Genomic DNA, 22,278 nt, shown 5'->3' with positions numbered 1-22,278 from the left:
TAGGATATTATATAAATATACATTTAGACTAACAAGGGCACGTTATATATCTTATGCATACTTAAAATATGAAAACGTGTAATATAAGTATACAAAAATATTTACTGTGTGTAATTAGATGTATAATGAATTAAACGGAATTTTATTTAAATCAATCAGATTAAAAGGTTAAAAAAATATTCTTAAGAGCTGCATCTATTCCTTTTAAATGGTTTAGTTTGCTAATTTAATAACAAAAAGAAAAAAAATATTAAGAACTGTGTTTATTACTTTTAAATCACTTAGTTTGTTAATTAATAACGGAGAGATCAAATATATAAGATTTAATAACCTTATTTCCTCGAATTAACCGATCTCTTTGAAGATGACATGAAAAATGGCAAATTTTGAAATTAAATATCTCGTTCAGTTATTCTCATCTAGGAGTCAAACTTCTTATAATTTTATGTTTCCATAACGAATATACAACTTTCCCAAATATAAGTTAAGGACCGGAAGAATGCATCAAAAGTTCGATTTCCTTATTTGTCCAAAATCATATTTTCTAAAACTTTGACACTGAGAAACATGAATATTTTCGTCATTTAAAACACTTCTTGTAATTGGAAATGATAGCTACGACCAATGACTGCGAAAATAAAAGCCGAGTAAGGTGTGGTGGTGGTGTATTGAGAATACAGCAAAGGACACTAGGGCTATCTGCCTAAGGGCAGGGATGCCTTCGTGGAGGACTTTCTAAGGGAAACTGGCTCGTATACACATGGGGAAAACCACGAAAACGCCCATGCAGCCAGCCCGATCGCGGGATTCCAACCTAAGACCGAACTACCAATGTTCAGCGATTTTACCGCTCGGCCGCTGATTTTTAAGCCCAAGAAAAGCTGGGCATATTATTATAAGAATAGAAGATCAAGCTTTAAGACAATTAAAATGAATTTTGGTACAAATTTTAAACCAGTCTTTAAAGATAGTAAGCAATTCTGCATCAAAATCTTAAAAATAACCTGAATGCATTCATTCACTGTTTCTTCAAGCTACAAAACCAATATTCCTACTACAAAATTTTCAGAATAGGTCTTGCAAAGTACAATATAACCAATCCAGAATGGAAATTACTAATAAAACACTCAGATAAAAATATATCATCACAAAAATTAACAAAAGCAGTAATAATTTCAGTATTATTTGAAAAATCAATTTAATTAACTTTATTTGAAAAGTGAAAGAATTTATTACAAGCTAATTGAAAAAGAGTTTCAGAACACTGGTACACATAAAAAGACCAATTTTAGTTTGACTTTCATCCAAAAAAAAAATTAGAGCATTTTACCGCAGTCAAAATTTCAGCACCAGCCGACTGCAACTATTTTTCTAACTTATGTGCATTCCCTAAATTTCAATCGACAACAAAATTCAGGTTCCGAGTAGTACTAAGAAAGGTTTAAGGACCTGAGAAATTGACTATAAATTTGCTGCAAAGCTTAAGCAAATTCTTACCCTCATTTCAAAACCGGTGTCAAGCACAAGTATAATTGGATTATGGTGTGTGTGTGTGTATTTAATTATGGCAAAGCACGCTAGGTCTATCTGCCTGAGGGGAGGGATGCCTTTCGTGGAGGACTTTCTAAGGGAAACTGGCTCGTATACACGTTACACATGGGGAAAACCACGAAAACGCCCATGCAGCCAGCCCGTTCGCGGGATTCGAGCCTCGGACCGAACTACCAGTGTTCAGCGTCTTTACCGCTCGGCCGCTGGTGGGCTAATTGGATTATGAATCACGTACTAGTTTTGTCAACTATTCAGGATCTTGAAGTAAAGAAATGTTAATTGTTGCGATTTGGGAAATCCTGAAGATCCTGATACAACACTCTCATTAACCGAAATTTTCAATAGTCTTTTAGCATTACCTAATATGTCTTCGGGGATACAATCAGTGGTTACACAAGAAAATTTTTCTACTAGTTACCTCAAAAGTGTATTATTTCGTAATTACATTCAATTTAAAAATACTATTTTTAAGCATAAAAATACCACAGGAATCCCGATGGGCTCATATTCATGTCCTGCTCTCTTGTAAACTTTACATTTTTACTAAAGATTTTTAATTCCAAAAAAGATGTTAGTCAAGAAATTGGGCTTACTTTTCATTTATTTTCAGATGCGTTGACGACATTTTAGGAAATAATGACTATAAAAAAACTGAAAAATTAATAGCGACCCTCTTGCCTAATGCTTAACAAGACGAACCAATAGCAAGAAAATATTAATTACTTAAATTTGCATATTTTAGACTACAAAAAAATCAAAATTTATGACAAAAGATAATTTAATTTCAATAGTATTAAACTCATTAACGGGCACTCTAATATTTCGAAAAAAAAAAAAAAAATACTATTCTAAATACTATTGGCACTCGATTGCTCAGAATAAAAAATGCTTGCAATGATATTAACATTTTTCAAGAGGAATTCAGCTTTTAATAAATCAACTAAGAGGAAATTCAAATTTTAGAAAATGCAGTTCCCAGAATTAAAATTTACTGAGCACAGAAAAATGAAGGAACATTAACTGCATATTATGAACTACATATTAGCAGCCATATGATAAATTCGCTGTTGCGGTTAGGTGATTGTCATGTTAAATAACTTCACTTTGTCCACAGCTGCAATATGCGTTTCCTCAAATGCATTAAAATATTTAAATGTTGATCGATAAGCTAAATCAACATAAAAAGTTATTTCACAGAGGGTTTATGTTGCTGAATCTTTGTTGTTTTGAAAAATTTCGATTTTGCATCTTAGTTACGCAAATGTTTTTGTTTTCGGCAAAATGAAATAGAGAAAACTAATTATTCTATTTCAGCTGTTCATACGCCTTTTCTCCAAAAAGATTGGTATTCATATGCAATAATGAAGTGGATAAGGGAAGAATTCATACCTTTTTAAATATAGTTTAGTTATATGACTTTATTTTGTATTAGATACACGCCTCACGAAATTTATGTAGTCTTCCCTGGTTCCTCTTTTAAACGAAAGATTTAAATTATTCGTTCCGAAGCAATTATTTTACTATGATTGAGACACCAGAAAACAAAAGAATTTTCCAGATATATCATACAATTTAGTGCATATACGATACAATTACCTATGAATATATCATAAATAATAGATATTTTAAAATTAGAACGCAAAATATAGGTATCAATTTCATGCTTTGCACATCATACACTGACTACCAATAAGTATTTGGACACCTGTGATAGAAAAGAAAAACTAACTTTATTCAAAATCAATAGATGGTAGAGCCTCCACGAGAGGTAATTACAGCGTGGACCCTCCGGGGCATACTTTCCACAAGTCTTTGTATGACAGCTAGTGGTATTTTCTTCCACTCGGCTTGGAGAAGACACAGAAGTTCCTTCCTCGATTTTGCACGGGTAGTGCACCCCTGAATTCGGGGATGCAACTCGTCCCAGAGTTCTCGATAGGGTTCAGGTCTGGACTCTGGGCAGGCCAGTCCATTCGATGAACTCCATTAGCACCATACCAAGCCTTGGTTAACGTCGAAACATGACAAATGGCATTGTCGTCCTGAAAGGAACAGGGGTCCAACCCGTAAAACTGCCACAACGTAGGAAGCCCATTGTCATCTAAAATAGTGCAGTAGGCATCGGAGTTGAGCTTACCATGAATGGGGACCAAGGGTCCCAGCCCATACCAGGAGAAACACCCCCAGACCATAACTCCACCTTCGCCGAACTTGACTGTTGGCAAATGCATTCTGGCAGGAGACGCCCTCCAGGTAGACGCCAGACCCAGACCCTGCCATCCGAACGGTAAAGGGTGAACCTTGATTCATCACTCCAAAGAACCCGTTTCCACTGATCTACGGTCCAATTTCGATGTGCTTTGCACCACATTAACTGAGCAGCGCGGTTGGACTTTGTGATCAAAGGCTTGTATGCAGCAGCACGACCAAGAAAACCAAGCATATGTGCTTCCTTACGGATGGTATTCATTGAAACGATACTCCTGGATGCCTGTTGAAACGTCTCGCGGATGAGGGCTATCGGTTGGGTGCGGTTTTTCCGAATTTCTCTGAACAGCACTCGTCGGTCTCTATCTCCCAGTTTCGTTGGTCTGCCGACTCGGGGCACATTCCAACAATCACTGCTCACCTTCCACTTCTTAATCACATAGGCCACTGTCGATTTTGGGTACTTCAGATCACTAGCTATGTCTCTTAAGGATCGGCCACATTTATGATACCCGATAATTATACCTTTCTCGAAATCAGAGAGCTCTGAACTGCGAGGCATCTTGCATGCGACTAAAGCCAATGTTGTTTCCTACACGATATATACCGGCGGAGTCCGTGGCGTACCTTAGGACCGCAAATATCGTCATTTGCATAGGTGTCCAAATACTTATTGGTAGTCAGTGTATACGATTTATAGAACTGGAATTTGAACTTTACTAAGATTTATTCCCATTGGCTAATTATAAGTTTCGGTTCCGAAATTGGAAATTATTATTAGCTGGAACGTTATGTAAGAATCATATGACAACGATGACGTAGGTTAGAGACATTTATTATCTTTAATTATTTTTGTTGTTTATTAAACAATTACTATTTTTACGGACAAATGAATAAATAAATTGGAAAGCCAAGAGAGTTACAAATAACCTAAGTTAGAATTTTGATTTATATATTTTTTATCTCATATATACGTAATGGAATGACTGGAGAATAGCTCTTTGCGTTGTAATAACTTGGAGAGGTATTACTGCGCAATCAAAAAAATGACACTTGACGACAGACATAGCCGTAATAATTTTATTCCTTATAACATAATTTTTAAGAAAAATATTCTTTTTCATTACACATCATCAATATGGATGCATCATACAATTTTATACTGATTACACTTTTTAGCCAAATGGACTAGCAGAGGCTAAGCAGCAGCGAGCGAAGAAGAAAAAACGGGATGCGCCGTTAGTGGCAGTGGTATTTATAACACACAATTATTTAATTAACTGTTATTTCATGACATTGCAGGTATGATTACATAGACGGATTACTTTTGGGATGATGCACTTCAATTCCAGAAGTATGATTCAATGACAAGAAGGCGTCATAACCAAATTAAAAGGGCTATTGCTTAAGTTGGTAATTTACTTTTATATCTCACATATATACAGTTCCGGGGCCAGCGCCGGGGTGGTCCGCCTCGTAGCAAATTGTTTACAATTTAGATAAATAACGAACTGCAAAATTTAAGGATAAAATTTTTAGAATTTAAGGGAGATACTGGGCAGCAGAATTTAGAAGCGACGAAATTTTTAGAATTTAGGGAGGTGCAGGGTAGCAGAATTTTGAACTCGTAAGAGATCGGACGGCAAATGCATATAGTGATGCAGAAGTTAATTTATGGGGTCGCGCATGTCGAACAACCTGATGCTCCAGGTGGCTCCCAGATCATACATTATTCTTTAAAACTGAAACTCATGCATATTTAAAGAAAAAGGGGCTTCTGAAAAATTCATGAGCGGCACCCCAACACTTCATAAATCCGCCACTGCATGTAGAGGCTTGCAGTCTGTACTTTACTACAAAAACTGCGTCAAAATTAATAGAATTTATTTTAGATGCAAATAATAGTGGATACATATTAGAAAATTGCAGTCGATCTTTTGTAAGAAAGCTACTTTCCAAATGACATTTAAGACATAAAACAATACTATATTGTCATGAAGTCAGATAATACGCTTTTTTAAAATTCTGTGAGAAGCAAAGAAATTTTATATTAATTAAGATAAAACATCTTAACTACCATCTATTGGAAATAATCTCTACGTACTGTTCAGGCGTTTTTATCAAAAACCGAAATAAGAATAACAACACCTTGAAGATATTTCTCATCAAAATGTTACTGAGAATAAATAAGTTAAAAAAAAAAAAAAAAAATCAAGATGGCTAATTCTGGTGTCACTGATTCAACAAGTTCGCTTACACACAGTAGCAAAAGTTCTACAATTGTTCACGAAAAGACTGACCGAAAAGGTTACGTTTTTGATTGATGACTGAATAAAAAATACATGTTAAAAAACGTCATACTCGATTTACATTAACCGATGAAAGGGCCACTTCGTCACGGTATTTTTAACACGAATAATAACTGTTCTGCCGTAAATGTCCCGCAAGATGAATTTATTAAGTCACCATGAGCTACGGAGATGCGCTTGCACAGATTCGAACGTTCGCATTTTTTATTTTATTTCTTCTATACTCCAAATTTTGAAATAATCATTCTTTCATGACAATCACCTGTTGATGGAACACGTGTTCAAAAGAAACACATGTGCGTATTTTAGGCTAGAAACACAATAGAGAAATACGCAGCTTTTCCACAGAACGTTCTTTCCGCATGATTTAATTCTTATTTTATTCACGTATACCTTTAGCAGTGCGACTTTTTGTCCTTCTGGAAACTCGTTATTAGTGATATTGCGACATATCAGTGAAAGCGGATGACTGAGCCAAAAGAAAAAAAAGATGAAGCAAATATTCATGGTCAGGTACTGACGTCAGTATGTTGCGTATATAATGCGTTTTTTACCGGCACGTGTTTAGAAAAGTTCCCAGCCGGCTTTTGCTACCTAGAAAATATCTGATTTGGGGAGTTAATACTATCGAGGAAATACTGCATTACAGTGGAAAAGACACAGAGTGCTTTAAGGCCATCATAGTCAAGCGCCATCATAGTCAAGCGCATCGTTCACAATGCTTACGTATTTTGTGCTCGCAATTTTTGTTTGCTTATCGACTTCAGATGCTCAAGATAAAGAAGTTACGATACCGAAAGATAAGGAACAATGTCTAAACCAAATGATACAGTGGTGCAATAATATGAAATATCCCCAAGATGGGGCTGGAATGACTATGTTGGCAATAACCTTTGAAGATCCGTCTGGCTATTACCGCGTTTTCTGCGCATCAGATTCCGATGGTACTAACTGTACAAAAAATGGATCGCCATGGTTTGCCTGCTCACCTGACAATCAGTTTTTATACCAGGGAAAAGTGTTCACAGAAAGTTCGACGGACGTTGATGATGGCATCTGCAGCACAGCGGATAAAGCTTTCAATGATCTCTTTGTTCAAAATTTATCATTCGACAATACTACGTTAAAAACGGAAATCCAGAAAGGACTAGAGACTTTTTTTGAGCAAATCGATGAGATGCGTGAGCAGATTAAAGCTCTCCAAGAACAAATGTCGAAGAATCCGTTCTTAACTAGCGATTTCTGGAATGTATTTGGCAGCGGTTTTCCCTTCGGTAGACCGGACACAACAAATAGTCCTATAGTATCTGATCAAAGCAGTACACAAGATAAAAATGAACTGGAAAAGGAATAAAACTTTTTATTGACTTGACTGACATAAAAATAACTTTTTATTAAATGTAAACAAAACAATGAGTGATGGTAAATCTGTAAAAATCAACATTTTCCCTATGAGTCAAGAATGTACAGTTTCAAACTGATATCACCGTTGTCCACAACATGGTAAACAGGTTAGTATTTCCTTTTTATGAAGAAGAATGTAAATGGATACGATTTTGCAATCATATTAAACAGAAGATTCAGTAGTTGGTATCAGTCAGGTACCTTCCAAAAAAAGCATTAATTTCTTCTTTACATCCAAACGCTGCAGCTAAAACAGAAGAGGGGAATAATATACTTGTATATGGTATATATGGAAACATGTATAAACAGTGCTAACAATTCCAGTTAATACATGTATAAAAATAGATATTATTAAAATAAGCTTATTTTTTAGTAATGTTAGCATATGATGCACTGCTAAGTATTGTAATAGGTAAAAATATAACATAAAAGCTTTCATTTTCTGTCTATAATAAACTAATGCAATTACATAATTTTTCCTATTCTACTTGATAAATTTTCATTCACAATTATTTTGAATTACTTACAAATGAAATTCTGCAATATTTTTAACATCACACTGTCTTAAATACTTAATTCACTAAAATGTAATGTATGGGAAATACTCTTGAAAACCTTTATTAGTAAAATGTTAAAGGGAAGCTTTGCTTGTAATTAATATTTACATAGTTGTAAAAAAAATTCTATATTCAAGATTAGTCTTTATAAATCTTAAAAATACCCAGTTAATTAAATATAACAGAAATCATTTAGACAAATCTTAAATTAAATATCTCAATGTGTAGTTTCTTTTTAATTATTATAATTTAAATTATTAATAATAATATATAAACAAAAACATCTTAGTTTATTTTCTAAGAAATGTTTGTAAAAGCATAAGCTATTTTTTAATTCTCCTGTTATCAATCTAAAATTTCGTAAAGAAAATCATGATTTATGATTTCAACAGAACTATGAATAATATTTTACAGAATAAAAATTCTTAACTTTCTGGAGATATTTCTCATTATTAATAGAATTTCATTATTTTGTATTGTGGAATTTTTTTACTCCTCATTCTCCAATTAAATCTAACAGGTTACATGTATAGGATGTTAGTGATATTAATACTGTGGAATTTATTATTTGGAGGTTACATGTATAGGATGTTAGTGATATTAATACTGTGGAATTTATTATTTGGAAATAATACAAATTACTGCCATTTTATTAGAATAATAACTAAATTCTTTTTAAATTTACAACTACACTAAATGAATACAATAAATGCTTCTTTTCCAGGATAACTTCACATAAAAATATACTTGCAGTTATTAAAAAGAGATAAAATTAATAATTCGATATACCATAAACCAGGTTTCAATTTATCATTTGGTACATTATGAAGCAGAAAACTGAAAATTTTTTTAATCAAAGAGAATACAGTCAGATAAAAATTATTAAATGTATTAGACAATTTTATTTCAATTTAAAATGCAGTGAAACAAATTATTTTTAGAAAAAAAATCATTCGAGATGATTTTTAAAAGTATTTTTAGAGAAGAAATGTGAATGATCATGTCATAAATTATTAGAAAAAAAAAAGCATGCACGATTTTTTTTTCTTTTTCTTTCTTTCTTTTTTTAAAGAGAAAAGTGATTATGGTATAATATATATTATTACTCAGTTTTATTGATTAAAAATATCTACTTCAGTTTTTTGTTTTAGGATATCTATGAAAGAGAACATTTACTGATCAAACTGAAGAAGAAGCATGTATAAAAAATAATCTCTAAAAGTAAAAAAACCTGTTTCCATTCTGAATAATTAACTTACACTATTTGGAAAACATTCCTAAATAAATTAGATTTTATCTTAAGTGATAGCACATATTTTTAAACATAAATAAATCATAGTAAAAGCATATGTTAATTTCAATCATAAAAGGATTCTTTATTATTTTACTTCTATTATTCCCTAGTACGAATGAAACAGACTGCACAAATGTATTAAAAATTATTAAGTGAATACAATGCATGAGCACATCTTTTATATCTGTAGCATCCTCTTACTATGCTGAAGTTCAAATGATGAAAGCATACATTGGAAATACACCATTCACTGATTTGAAATGAAAGCTGATATAAACTATATACATGTGTAAAGAAAACACAAAATCCTATAAGCTAAAGATTTCATATAATTCAAATCTAGAAGGGTAAAAAAAAAAAAAAGCAGTTAAATACATCAAAATTTACAATCTAAGACCTCAAGAAGTTATGCTTAATAAATTATATATAACACCCAAATGAGGGAAGAAAGCTTTATTACTCACACTTTTTTTTCTTTAAGAATTTTAACTCACATCTTGAAACATTATAATGCTATAATTTTATAAGAAATTTTTACATATTCCTTAATGTACTTTTGTGATTTGGTTAGCATGTTAAGTTAACATTACTTGCTATAACTTACAAATATTATTTTATAATAAATAAATAAATTTATGCTTGATAAAACTTCTATAAATGAATATTTTTAAATTATAATATTTTACATAGAATTAATGATAGAACACAGAACTAATGTATAGAATATACATTAATTTTAATTACTAATAGAGTTAGCAACTTAAAATATCTTATTCATAACCATAATCAAACTAGCATGGATGCAACATGAAGAGCAAGTTTACATAAGCCATATCTCTCAATCTTGGAGAACAAGAAATTCATAGCCAGTATTAAATGACTACTATATCCCATGTAAAAATTTTCCTCTCTTAGAATTTCATGGCATTTTTACATTCTAAAAATTATAATAAATTTGTACTGTAATTTACATGATATCAATATATATCTCACAAAAAGTGGAGGGCAAAAAGCAATCATAGTCAGCTATGTGTTAATTGGAAAATATCCAAACATGCACAACATAAAATGAACACCTAGCATTAAAAAACTATTTCAGTGAATTAGACAATTTCCTTCAGAATGCACAAAGCTACCTTTTAAATTTTTTTAAGACGCAGCTGAATGAAACATGAGAACCTTCAATCTGAAAGTCATAACTAGAATGGAATACAACAAGGTTTTGTATGCATTTGATATGTAGGTATGTGCAAGCAGATACTGTGGTCCAAAATGTCTTAATACGTTTAAAACAGGGTACACAATCTCTTCCTTTCATGCATAAAATCAAGTCTTTCTATATTTAGGATTGAAGCATTTTAGCAACTGTGACTTGCCTCTTGACCGTATAATCGGAAAAGAGGCAAATGACAACTTGTTTCAGTACCTGAATGAGACAGGTTTTTATTATTTAATTTGATTTTGTACACGTTTTATTTTTATCTTAATAACATACATTTTAATGTATCTCATGTTTCTGACTTTACTCCTGCTTCGTATATATCATTACCTCAACATTTACCATTTTATCACTTTTTATGGTGTTGATTTAAACTTGTGTCTATATTAAAAGTATGCCTTTACTGAATTTGTAATGGCATATCCAACATGTATTCGTTGCACATAATCCCAGAACTTTTGCAACAGAAAATTCACCACTACCTACCTACCTAACATTTTATATCTAGTTCAATCATATTCTAAATATTCTTATTTGTATTTATACAAGATACACAGTAATAATATTCTATTGCACTATGATTTTTTAACAATTTAAAAAAAAATTAATGCAAGCAACTACCATTTATTTTACAAAAGTGCATGGTAAAAAATATCTTTCTTTAGCAGTACGAAAATTACAACTTAATGCATTTGCCGCAAAGGCAGATTTGCACAAATTTATCAGATCCCTCTTCCCTAATTTATGAGACTTCATAGATGTTAAACTCATTTTTCCAAATTATATTTTCTATATCAACAGATTCTTGTTGCATTGAAATTTCTTCATTATCTATTAAAGGACTTTTTTTATCATATCTTGCTCATTTAGGATTAGATGACCTTGGCAAATTATCATTTGCGTTCGCTCATACTTTTTTTTTTTAATTTGAAAAAAAAATTAAGTGTAAAATGTGAAATCAAAAACAAACAAACAAAACAAAAAAAAAAAGTTGACTTCATTAGATTTATTACCGTGCCTATACAACTAATCAAGCCTAAGACACAATGCTAATGCTGACTAACATGAAAACAAAGTATTAACATACACTTCACCATGTGCTGGAACATGGTTACTTAATTATGGTAATATCACATCATGCACCTACAAAAGACTTACAGCAAACATGTCAAAAATGTGTTGAAAATTTGGTATTTTATATTTTACTAACTTTGGTATACTGTAAAGACAGACTTATATTCATAGCAATGCACATAGAATAAAATATATCATCTTAACCTCAAGTTACAAAAATATAAAAAATTTAAGGATAAGTGATGCAATTGCATGTGTACAGAAATTGCAAATGAATGGAAACAAATATAGCAAGCTATTTATTTCCCAGTATAATGGAAGATAATAACCAATAAATTGTTCCAAATAGCAAATCAAAACAATGACAGTAAGTCTTTTGCACAGAAATTACAAATACAGTGGTAATAGGTGAAGGACGGATGAAACGTATTTATCAAAGTCTAGGCAATCCGATTTCTGAAAGGAAAACTTGCTCATATTGAACACTGATGCAGCAATCATAGTGCCATGGCATGTGCACGACCAAGCAATTTAGGAAATCCCATGGCAGACCATTTTATTCCTTCTTCACAACATGGATTAGGCCTCAATATATTTTCCAGCAAAGAACTGTGAACTATGATTCTTAATATCCTATACACACTTATTGAAGATGAAATTTGGAGAAAATAGAGGCCAGTCAATTGAATACATATCTTTCTTCTCCAGGAGATTTCTTACATCTCTGGTTCTATGAGACATGAATACCAATCAATCATAATGCCACATCATTATCCCAATACCACAACAGTGATACTTTTCTTGCATACTTTACAGTTAGTAATCTTTACTCTTTTCATGCCACATGAATTGATGCTTGCAATCTGATTTCAAACTGAATCAACTTTTACAAGACTGCAAGACATTTATTGCTGCATCCAATTTCAGTAGATCTGACACCATTTCAAAAACCTTTTATACTGATCTCTGAATAGATGATTGGCCTTCAAACATATAGTCACAGATTGGCAGAATATCCTTCTTCTTTTATTGTTACAGAGGTAATCAAGTTGGCTGACCACGTAGCATCAGTTCCTAATACTAAATACGCTCTTCATCTTCCAAATGCACTGCATCTAAACCGGGAAACACCAGTAGTTTGGAATCACACAGACACACTTCTGTGCAATTCCAAAGTCCTTTACAACTCTCGTGATTGTAAAGCTTCCAAAGCTTCCACATACTGTATGAACAAAACAATGTCTTTAAAACATGACTATTTTAATATTAATAGATTAATTCTTTCATGCTAAGAATTTCTGATAAATGCAGTTCACTAGTAGCATTCATTTCCTTCTCACCTGTTTTTGAGTTCTCATAAAATCCATAAGTGCAAAAATTGGAAATTAGCATATTCACTGGCTTTTTATTGTGTGTATTAATCATGCAAATCATGAGAAGTTGATTATGTAGCGATATCTTTGTATAATGATGTTCATCTTTATGTTTTGGACACGTATTTATGATTAAGACACAATAACACACCGAACAAATTCTAATTCAGAAGTCATTTTGAAAATACAATGCTGATTTTTGTTGTTTGACTTCTGAACGTATTTATGAATTCAGTTTAAATGAATCATTAATTCAGTTTGAATGTTTCTAACAAAAAATGCACAAAAACTTTTTACTAAATAATACAATGATAGTTTTAAATGCTCACATATAAACAAAATAAAAACTAAACTGAAATATGTTTTAGACTCAGAAAAGGACACAGAATGCAAAAGAACAAATACCTGTACGTTCATTTTTATCTTTTAAAGTGCAATCAGCTCCTAATTGCAACAACAACTTTACACATTCACCCTGCTTTTCCTTTTAAATGAAAAGAAATATCATTTATGTATGATGCTAGTACTATAAAGTATACAATGTTACAAGGTTAACTTTACATATACACAAGGTTCAAAATGAATCCTCAAAAACTATTCAGTGAAATTTAATGAAATTTTAACAAATGGTAAATAATAATTTAAAATATTCATATTCATAAATATTTAATTCATTTGGATAGATAAGAAATAAATTAAAAATACTCTGATATGGAATTTAACAATCAGAAATCAGTTAATATAAAATTAACATTAAATATGAGAAAATCAAATAAAAACAAACAAAACAAAAAAGTACTGCAAAAACATTTTGGAATGAAATTATATTTCACAACACAAGAGTTATGCTACAGGAGCAATTAAAATTAGGACTTAAAATAACTAAGATTCATGCAGATTAAAAAGAATGAATTAATTTTACGTTAAATATTAAAAAAAAAAAAAAAAAAAAAAAATAGACTCTTGTATGAAGGCAGAAATTTCAATCAAGACTTTTATTTTTTTTTAATAGTTCTGTTGAATGATGAATTAAAATCCTCATAAAAGTGCTTTATATACATAAATGATACTAAAATTACATGATACTGGTGATAAATTAAGACTGAAAATTTTTGTGTTACTACATCTATTATTATTAATATTAATGTTCACTGGAATAATTTACAACTCTTGAACAAAATCATTAAATTCAGAATTATATATTCATCGATATTTAATGCTTCAGCTAATGAATTTGGCTGAAAATAAACTGGACCATTTTTTGATTTAAGTAGATCAAAGAATTTTTGGTTCTTTCAAATTATTCAGACCCACCTGAAATGTATTCATGAGTCAATGTACTATGTCACCAAAATAGGCAAGCCATGACATTACAAAATGTATTTGTGTGGCAACCCAGGTATGTGTGTTCCTACAGCACACTAATGCGGATTTCGACTTTCAATTTGATGGTCATTTTTCTGATTAGTGTTTATATTTAATTGAATATACTTTTTCCCTCTTCTAATGAATGGGACTGTAGAAGTTTGCTGACTTATGAAAAAGAAAGCATTACAATTCTTCAAAAATATGGCTCTTTACCCAACAGTATAGAATGCAAAAATTCACATTCCAAGTAGTTGTATATTTAAACAATCAAATTTTATCAATTGAAATTTGCAAGCAATGGAATTTGTGCAATGCTTTGATGTTAACTGGAAATAGATCACTATGTACAGGAACAGAGGACCGGTAGAAAAAAAAAAATCATGTAAGGATTTCTTAAAAAAGGTAATAGGTTACTAGGGATATTTCTAGCTTTGTTGATTTTAGTGAATCATTGCTCTTTTATGTGATTCTTAGTGTGCTGCTAAGCTGTTTTTCACAGATTAACTTAGCGAAAAATTAGTTTCCAACGAGTTCTTGCCTTTATGGAGGGAGAAGGAGATATAGATAATCAGAAAATACAGAATTTATTTTAAAACATTTCAGCTGTTAAAGTCCTGAAAATCTTCAGAAAATCTTCACAACTATTAATTTAAGTTTGGTTGCAATTCCTTCTTCAGACATGGAATTCCTCATATGTAAGTAACATTACAAAACATCTATAGATTTACTTAGGATGTAACACTTGTTAAATTTATTTAAATAAAACTAACTTTAGCAGCATAATGAAGAGGAGTGAGACCATCCAGTGTTTGGCAATTAACATGCATGTTTTTGTGTTTTACAAAATATTGAATAGAATTTAAATTTCCAGCTTCAGCTGCAAGGTGGAGAACAGTTCGTAAGAAACAATCAGTTTTGTCAAAGGAAGCCTAAAAGAAAAATATTTTTTATTAGCGCATTAATCAAGATAAAATTATTTCAAATTTTTAAAATTGTAATAAAAGATCATTTGCATATTTACACACCCAAATATGGAAAAAGAAAATGAATAAAAAAAGAACATTTTGAATGTTAGTAGACATAAATTTTAAATCAGAGGTATAGTAAATAATATTTGTTCCCAAATTAGAAAATTAAGAAATCATCCAATGAAAGCATAGTTTAAGTGTTCTTGGTCAAAAATATTACTCTACATCTCACAAGCAGAAGTAACTGTACTGCTGATGATAAAATGCAGTTAGGTAAACCTCATATAAACCGATTTAGTTTCATAATTTGAAAAAATATTACATATAATTAATAAATAATACAAAAAAATTAATTTATTTAATTGACTCACCAAATTTAATAAAAAAAAAAAGTCATGAATTTCCAGAAAATAATAATATTTGTAATCATTATGAAAACTAAACAAGTGAATAATTATAAAACTTTTCCCCCAAATTAAATAATTTCATTAAAGTCTTACAGTGTCTTTTATTTTTTAAGCATCATTAAGAATAATCTTTAAAAATGTGCATTCTTTATAGGAAAAAGTTTCTTAACTTAAATAGTATGTTAATATTTAAAAAATATACCATCAGGATCTGTAACACATATTTCTCTGTAAAACAAGATATCATTTTGCCATTCACATAATTTCAGTCAACTACATGCCAAAAATTTCAGGTTAATGCCAATTTATAAACAGAATATATGTTCTGAAATGTTGTTGCTTACTTCAAGGGCTCAGATAGATGGAGTACGTAGGGCTAAGATGTATGGAGCTACACAAAAGTAAAGGGAATAATGTGAAACTGATAATTCATTCATATCCTCAGTGTTAGCAGATGACCTGATTAAGCTGATTTTGAATTGCTAACAGATTAAATAATAACTGTAACTGAGTGTAAATGAGACTTCAATAAAAACTCCAGACAGTGTAAAAAATAAGAAATACATTCTATACTAGTGGGAAAAATTTAAAGGAACAGCTGTAAAACCTAAGGTAATTTGAATAATTTTGCTGCTAAAAATAAGGAACTTGAACGATATCATTGTTTTGCCACGCACTGTGTATCTTCAAGATGCAGAACTGCCTATTTCTGCAAAAATTAAATTTAAATAAGAATATAGGAAATGTGACATAAATTGGGGTTGGGAAATATCAGTGTTATGTCTCTTCAGTGATACATAGAAAAACAAATTAATAAGATGTGGGGGTCATCCCTGAGTAAAATGCATACTTTATGGCAATTTTTTCAAATTGTCCATTAATCCCAGTAGTCTTATGATGAAGAGCACTTAGGGGTTCCCACAGGGTGCAAGTTCAGATGAAGGCTGCAGTGATTTAGTCAGCATCTTAGGGCATCCACATATGTTCTATGAGATTTAAATCTGGAAAACATGTGGGCTGTATCTCTAGATTGTTTCATATTCAAGATAATTGCTCACTAGTAGAGCATGATGAGAACAAGCATTATTGTCTATTATGAGGAGGCTATTACCAGTTACATCCCTAAATAACTTGACATAGGATCATGAATTTGATCACTGTTTATTTTAGCATTCATAGTTAGAGTGATAAAAATGGGTAGTCTTTCAAAATAATGTTTGCCCATGCCATAATTTCACCAAATTTGTGTCAAAGACTTTCAGGCTTACTGCATATGTTTTGCTCCATCCATATAATAATAAAATGTCTGGAATGTCTGTCCAGTGGCATAGCTATAGATTGGCTAGATTAGGCATTGCCTAAGGGCTCACATGTTTAAGGAACCACTACTTTTTTATTTTTGGCATATTCGAAAAGTAATAATAAATTAATAAATTTGTTGCCAATTCCATCTTTGATATTTTATACATATGGGTTTGATTTTAAATTCTGTGAATAAATTACGTTATTAATTGAAAAGTTTTTTTATATCATCTTTGATATTTCATAAACATAAATATTAGAAACATAACACAGATTGAATAACATAAAAATTAGAAACAAAATTGAATGCAACAGCAGTCTATTTATTTGTTCTTAATTTCAGTGCTGCATAATGAATTCTTTTGATTACATGCATCGACCTGTTTGCAGTATAGTAGAACTGTCATAAAATGCGCATGAACAATAATCTAACCAAAACATCTAGCCTGTTTAGTTGGGGATAATAATTTTGTATTTGTTTGTACTGTGTTTTTTATATTTGAGCATAAAAAGGTATTAAAGCATAGCAAAACATTATGACAAACCAAAAAGGCTAATTTGGGTTAGATTGCACATGCACATTTGAGGAAAGAGGCAACAAGAGCAACTAAATGCCCCTAGTAGTCTGTGTACTATATTTAATTCTGCAGACTCTTAAGAATTGTTTTATTAGCTGTTGGCTGGAAAATGAAATCTGAAGGTAAGAAAGATTAAAATAATTATGACACCTAACAAAATACTATATGTATTATTAGTTAACATGGATAAGGAAAAACAAAAGAAAGCAGCCCAAAAATGTAAAGAAAAGAAAGAAAAAGCAGAAGAAAGCAAAAGGGCACAAAATTAGACAATAATAAATAAATAAATAATTGAAAAACTCTTAAAATTAGACAACTTTGCTATTAAAATATCATACCCAAAAAAAAGATTCTTCAGTAGTTATCATCTCTGCCAGTAAGGTTAAACAGCCTGAACAAAAAATAAATTATATTCTTGGCACCTCTGCTAGTAAGCATACAGAGGAAACAGACATGTGCACATCAGTAGATACAGATAATTATGTAAAAAAAATACTATTTATGACATGAGAAGACTTACATGGCTTCTTTCCCAAAAGACATTAAACAAGGAAGCAGGCATTTTAGTGCAGTGTATCATACATCCACGATGAAGTACAGACAAGTGCCACAACACTGGTTTCATTATGCTAAATTAACAGAAGCTGCATTCTGCAAAGCTTGTTAGTTGTTTTCTAATTCTGATAGTAGCTGGCATTTAGGTATTAGAAATAGGAAAATTTTAATGGCAAGAACTAATACTCAGTGTTCTTTAAATCCCATTTAGAGGCAAGCTTTGTATATAAAACATGGGGAAAAATCTGACTATTGATAAAGGCCTTGAAGAACGAATTCGATATAAAGAAAATTTTTGAAAAATGGTTTTAGAACACTTATGCTGTCAAAATATGCATTCGCTTTTTGTGGGCATAGTAAAGATAGAAACACTAATTATAATGGGAGTTCTTTTATCGCAAGTTGAATTGCTAAGTAAATATGACAACGTTATGAAATAAGCTTTAAAAATGCCAGCAAGATGTGGAGATATTTTAGCACTACATTCCAAAATGAATTTATTCAGTGTGCTGTTCATAATGTAGAATAAATTTTACTGTACCAGATATACGGATCCTTTATTTATTTTTTATTATTAGATGCTACTCAATCTATATCAAAGACAGATCAAATGAACATCATTTTAAGACATGTTAATACTGCAAGAAATGAAAATTCAGAATTCATAAATTTTAAAATTAAAGAAACATTTCTTAGCTTATATGCTGCAAACGATTATTCAAAAAACTCATTCTCAATTTCTTAAATGAAGACAAAATTTCAATTAAAATGGGTTATGGACAAGGATATGATGGTACTTAAGTTATTTGAGTCATATGTATAATGGTCCTCAGCAAAAGATAAAAGCTATTCAGCCAAATACAGAATATGTATATTGTTCATCTCACTACTTAAACGTCCTCATTAATGATCTGTAAGTGGTTATAAAGAAATTACATAATTTTTTATGTATTACAAAATATATATTTATTCTGTGGGGAAAGTTATATGTTAATAGTTAGCATTTCCTTAATAATCACTTTCTCGTATGTTGGAGAGATATCTCATGTTTCTGGCTTTTCTCAGAGGTTCAGAATAAGATGTTATGCGGAACCACAGTTTGCCACTAAGCTGAATGTAACCCTATTGTTGTAGATTCCAGCTCTGGTGTTTTCTGCACTAATTTAAGTAGGCTTTCTGTTATTATGTGGTCAATGAAATGAAAAGTATTTGCCTTTTCTTTTATTTACTTATTTATTTTTGCATTAAGGTCTTTTTATTAAGTTTTCTACATACAGTTTGCCCTGATACAAATGTTCTACAGGTGGTTTATGCTCTTAACTCAGTTGACTAGAAATCAAGTTCTTTTTGTGACTGTTGTGTAATTTGAAGAAAAAGGCTAGAGGGCGCTGTTGCTCACTTAGTTGAGAGAATAAAGTTTGTTCATGTTGAAGGCGGCGGCCTAAGAATACGCTCTGTATATAGTAATTAAAATATTGTTTAAAATGTGAAAGTGTTAAAATTAGTAAACCCACTGAACCACCATCATCTGATTTGGAGATGCACAAAATAATTATTATGGTGCATCGGCGTAAGGAATTAAGGCTTTGTGAAGATTTTAGGTGTTCGATCCAAGTGTTTCGATTTCAATGGATATTTCATATTCAAGTGACAATGGAATTCCAAATAAAGGTAGGGAAATCTTAAATTAATTATTTAGTGATTATTTGTAGTACATTAGTAAGTATTTATTATTGCTGTCGTGGGTGTATTTAAATTAAATAAAATGGAAGAAAAGTTAGATAGATTGAAACGTAAACGTTTCACATTGAGATCGTCTGTTACTAGGTTAATTAAAGTGATTGAAGATAAATTAAAAATTGAAGGGGAGGAAAATTTGATTAAAGAATTACGAGAATTGTTTGAATTATTAACCGAAAAGAAAAATAATTTGAGAACGCTTGATGATGAAATACAAGAGTTAATTGATGTTAACTTAATTGAAGAAGATTATAGTATAAGCGAAGAATACAGTGACAAATGTATAATTGCTTGTAGTCAAATTAAGCAGTTTCTAGGTGCGGTTACCGCAGTACCGCCAGCAAGGAATCCCCAAAGTTCTGATTTAAACCAGTCTAGTGGTAACGGAATTTTGCATGTAAGTTCCAGTTCTAGTGGGAGTAGTACGCTGAAATTACCAAAATTAATGATTGATAAATTTTGGGGAGACCCCAAACAATGGAATGAATTTTGGAATAGTTTCGAAAATTCGATACATAAAAACGAAATGCTTTCAAAAATACAAAAATTTGTATACTTAAAAACATTCTTAACGGGACAAGCTTCGAATGTTGTGTCAGGCTTTGAGTTAACAGAAAGTAATTATGATAGTTGTGTAGCATTACTAAAGGACAGATATGGTCGAAAAGACCTGATCATTAATTCATTCATGAATAAAATTCTCAATTTAGAAGCCGTTAAAAATTCTGCTAACGTAAAGGCTTTACGTAAATTATATGACGAATTAGAAGTTTCGATTCGTAATTTGGAAACTTTAGAAGTAACTTCTGGCTCATATGGACATTTATTAATTCCAATATTATTAAAATTAATTCCAGACGATTTAGTTTTGGAATTTAATCGGCAAAGAGGATCGAAAGATAAAGTTGAAGTTTCGGAATTAACACAATTTATTAAAACGGAAATAGAATGCAGGGAAGTTTCAAATCTAGTATTAAGCGAAAGGAAAAATCCTGTGCCTCCGCAAGTCGATCAATCAAAATATGAAACTAGAAACTATGTAAAAAATACACCCACGGCTGCATTTCATACTGCAGTTAACCAAAAATGCATCTTTTGTGATAATTTGCACGAGTCATTTAAATGCGAAGTGAATGTTTCTGATAAATTAAAGAAACTAAGATCCGAAAACCGCTGCTATTCTTGTTTTAAAAAATTCCATACATCAAAAAGGTGCAGAAATAAAACTAAATGTAATAAATGTGGCGGTATGTATCACAATGAATCGATTTGTACTAATAAATCCCTTGTAAACAAAAATTCGGAACAAGGTTATTCCGAAAATGCAACTGAATCTCTGACTTTGAATTCTGAGGAAAGAAATAAAGTTCAAAACTTAAAATTGATTGCTTCTGTTCCTCAAGGTGATAATAATAATGACTGTAATGCCAGGGAAATATTATTACAAACTTGTACAGTTTATGCTTGTTCTAAGTGTAAATCAAAATTAACTAGATTAATTCTTGATCAAGGCAGTCACAGATCCTTTATAACGAAAAAGTTGGCCGACCATTTAAAACTTACTCCAATCCGTTATGAAAGACTTTCTGTTTATTCATTTGGTGCGACGAAGGCAATGAATCATTCCTATCAGTCATTGAAATCGAAATTCAGAATTGGAAACAAAATAATAAAATAAAAATTGAATGTTTGATCTCGGATGTTATTTCCTCGGCGTCCATCAGTGTGCCTAGTAAACAAATTGCAGACTTCATGGAGCATATGGGGTTGCAGATCGCCGATTGTGCAAGAAAAAATAACATAGATGTTGAGATATTAATTGGAGGGGATGAATTCTGGAATGTAGTTTATTCTGAAAGAATTAAAATATCTGAAGGGTTGTACGCAGTCAGTTCTGTGTTTGGTTGGGTTGCCGCAGGAATCGAAAAAAATAAAACAAACAAAAATTGTTCTGAAAATTTAGCGGTAATGACAAACACTGTTGTGTTGAAAGATTTAAAAGGTTTTTGGGAATTAGAACATATGGGAATTAATGATTCTGATGATTATTCCGATATTGACTGCGAAATAGTAGACCAGTTTGAAAGAAATTTGCAGTTTAAAAACGGAAGATATGAAGCAAATTTAATCTGGAAATACAGTCCGAATAATCTAGGAAATAATTTTGAGGTAGCTAAGAAACGATTCGCAAACCTTCACAATAAACTAAGTAAAACTCCGGAGATTTTTCAGGAATATAAAAATATAATTGAGAACCAGATATTAGAAGGAATTGTGGAGGAATGTCCAAATAATGATACAAATTTGGGATATTTTATGCCGCACCGAGCAGTGATACGACCTAGTGAAACTACTAAGGTAAGAATTGTGT

At 31.2% G+C, this 22,278-nt stretch overlaps 2 protein-coding genes and 1 long non-coding RNA gene across 4 annotated transcripts in view; 2 read left to right on the top strand and 1 right to left on the bottom strand.

Moving 5' to 3' along the window:
• Positions 1–9,331, top strand: part of LOC146996668 (uncharacterized) — a 74,498-nt gene extending 65,167 nt beyond the window's left edge. The window contains exon 2 of the long non-coding RNA XR_015041571.1: positions 9,181–9,331. This is a non-coding gene — a long non-coding RNA (uncharacterized LOC146996668). The remainder of the gene's footprint in view (positions 1–9,180) is intronic.
• LOC118191348 (uncharacterized) lies at positions 6,461–7,945 on the top strand. Its single transcript, XM_035362149.2, has one exon. The coding sequence runs from the start codon at positions 6,787–6,789 to the stop codon at positions 7,420–7,422; it is 636 nt and encodes a 211-aa protein (XP_035218040.1). The 5' UTR covers positions 6,461–6,786; the 3' UTR covers positions 7,423–7,945.
• Positions 7,406–22,278, bottom strand: part of LOC118191347 (ankyrin repeat domain-containing protein 16-like) — a 40,034-nt gene continuing 25,161 nt past the window's right edge. For both annotated transcript variants that reach the window (XM_035362148.2, XM_085818091.1), the window contains 3 exons: positions 15,128–15,286; positions 13,395–13,473; positions 7,406–7,719 (listed from right to left, as the gene is read on the bottom strand). In XM_035362148.2, the coding sequence (XP_035218039.1) occupies positions 7,649–7,719; positions 13,395–13,473; positions 15,128–15,286 (309 nt within the window). In that variant the 3' untranslated portion in view covers positions 7,406–7,648. The remainder of the gene's footprint in view (positions 7,720–13,394; positions 13,474–15,127; positions 15,287–22,278) is intronic.

Source organism: Stegodyphus dumicola, chromosome 6 (genome assembly GCF_044657685.1).
Source record: "Stegodyphus dumicola isolate Sdum_Otavi_A_Nest chromosome 6, ASM4465768v1".
In the NCBI taxonomy this organism is placed as follows: Eukaryota; Metazoa; Arthropoda; class Arachnida; order Araneae; family Eresidae; genus Stegodyphus; species Stegodyphus dumicola.
This window is presented reverse-complemented; position numbering and strand designations above follow the sequence as displayed.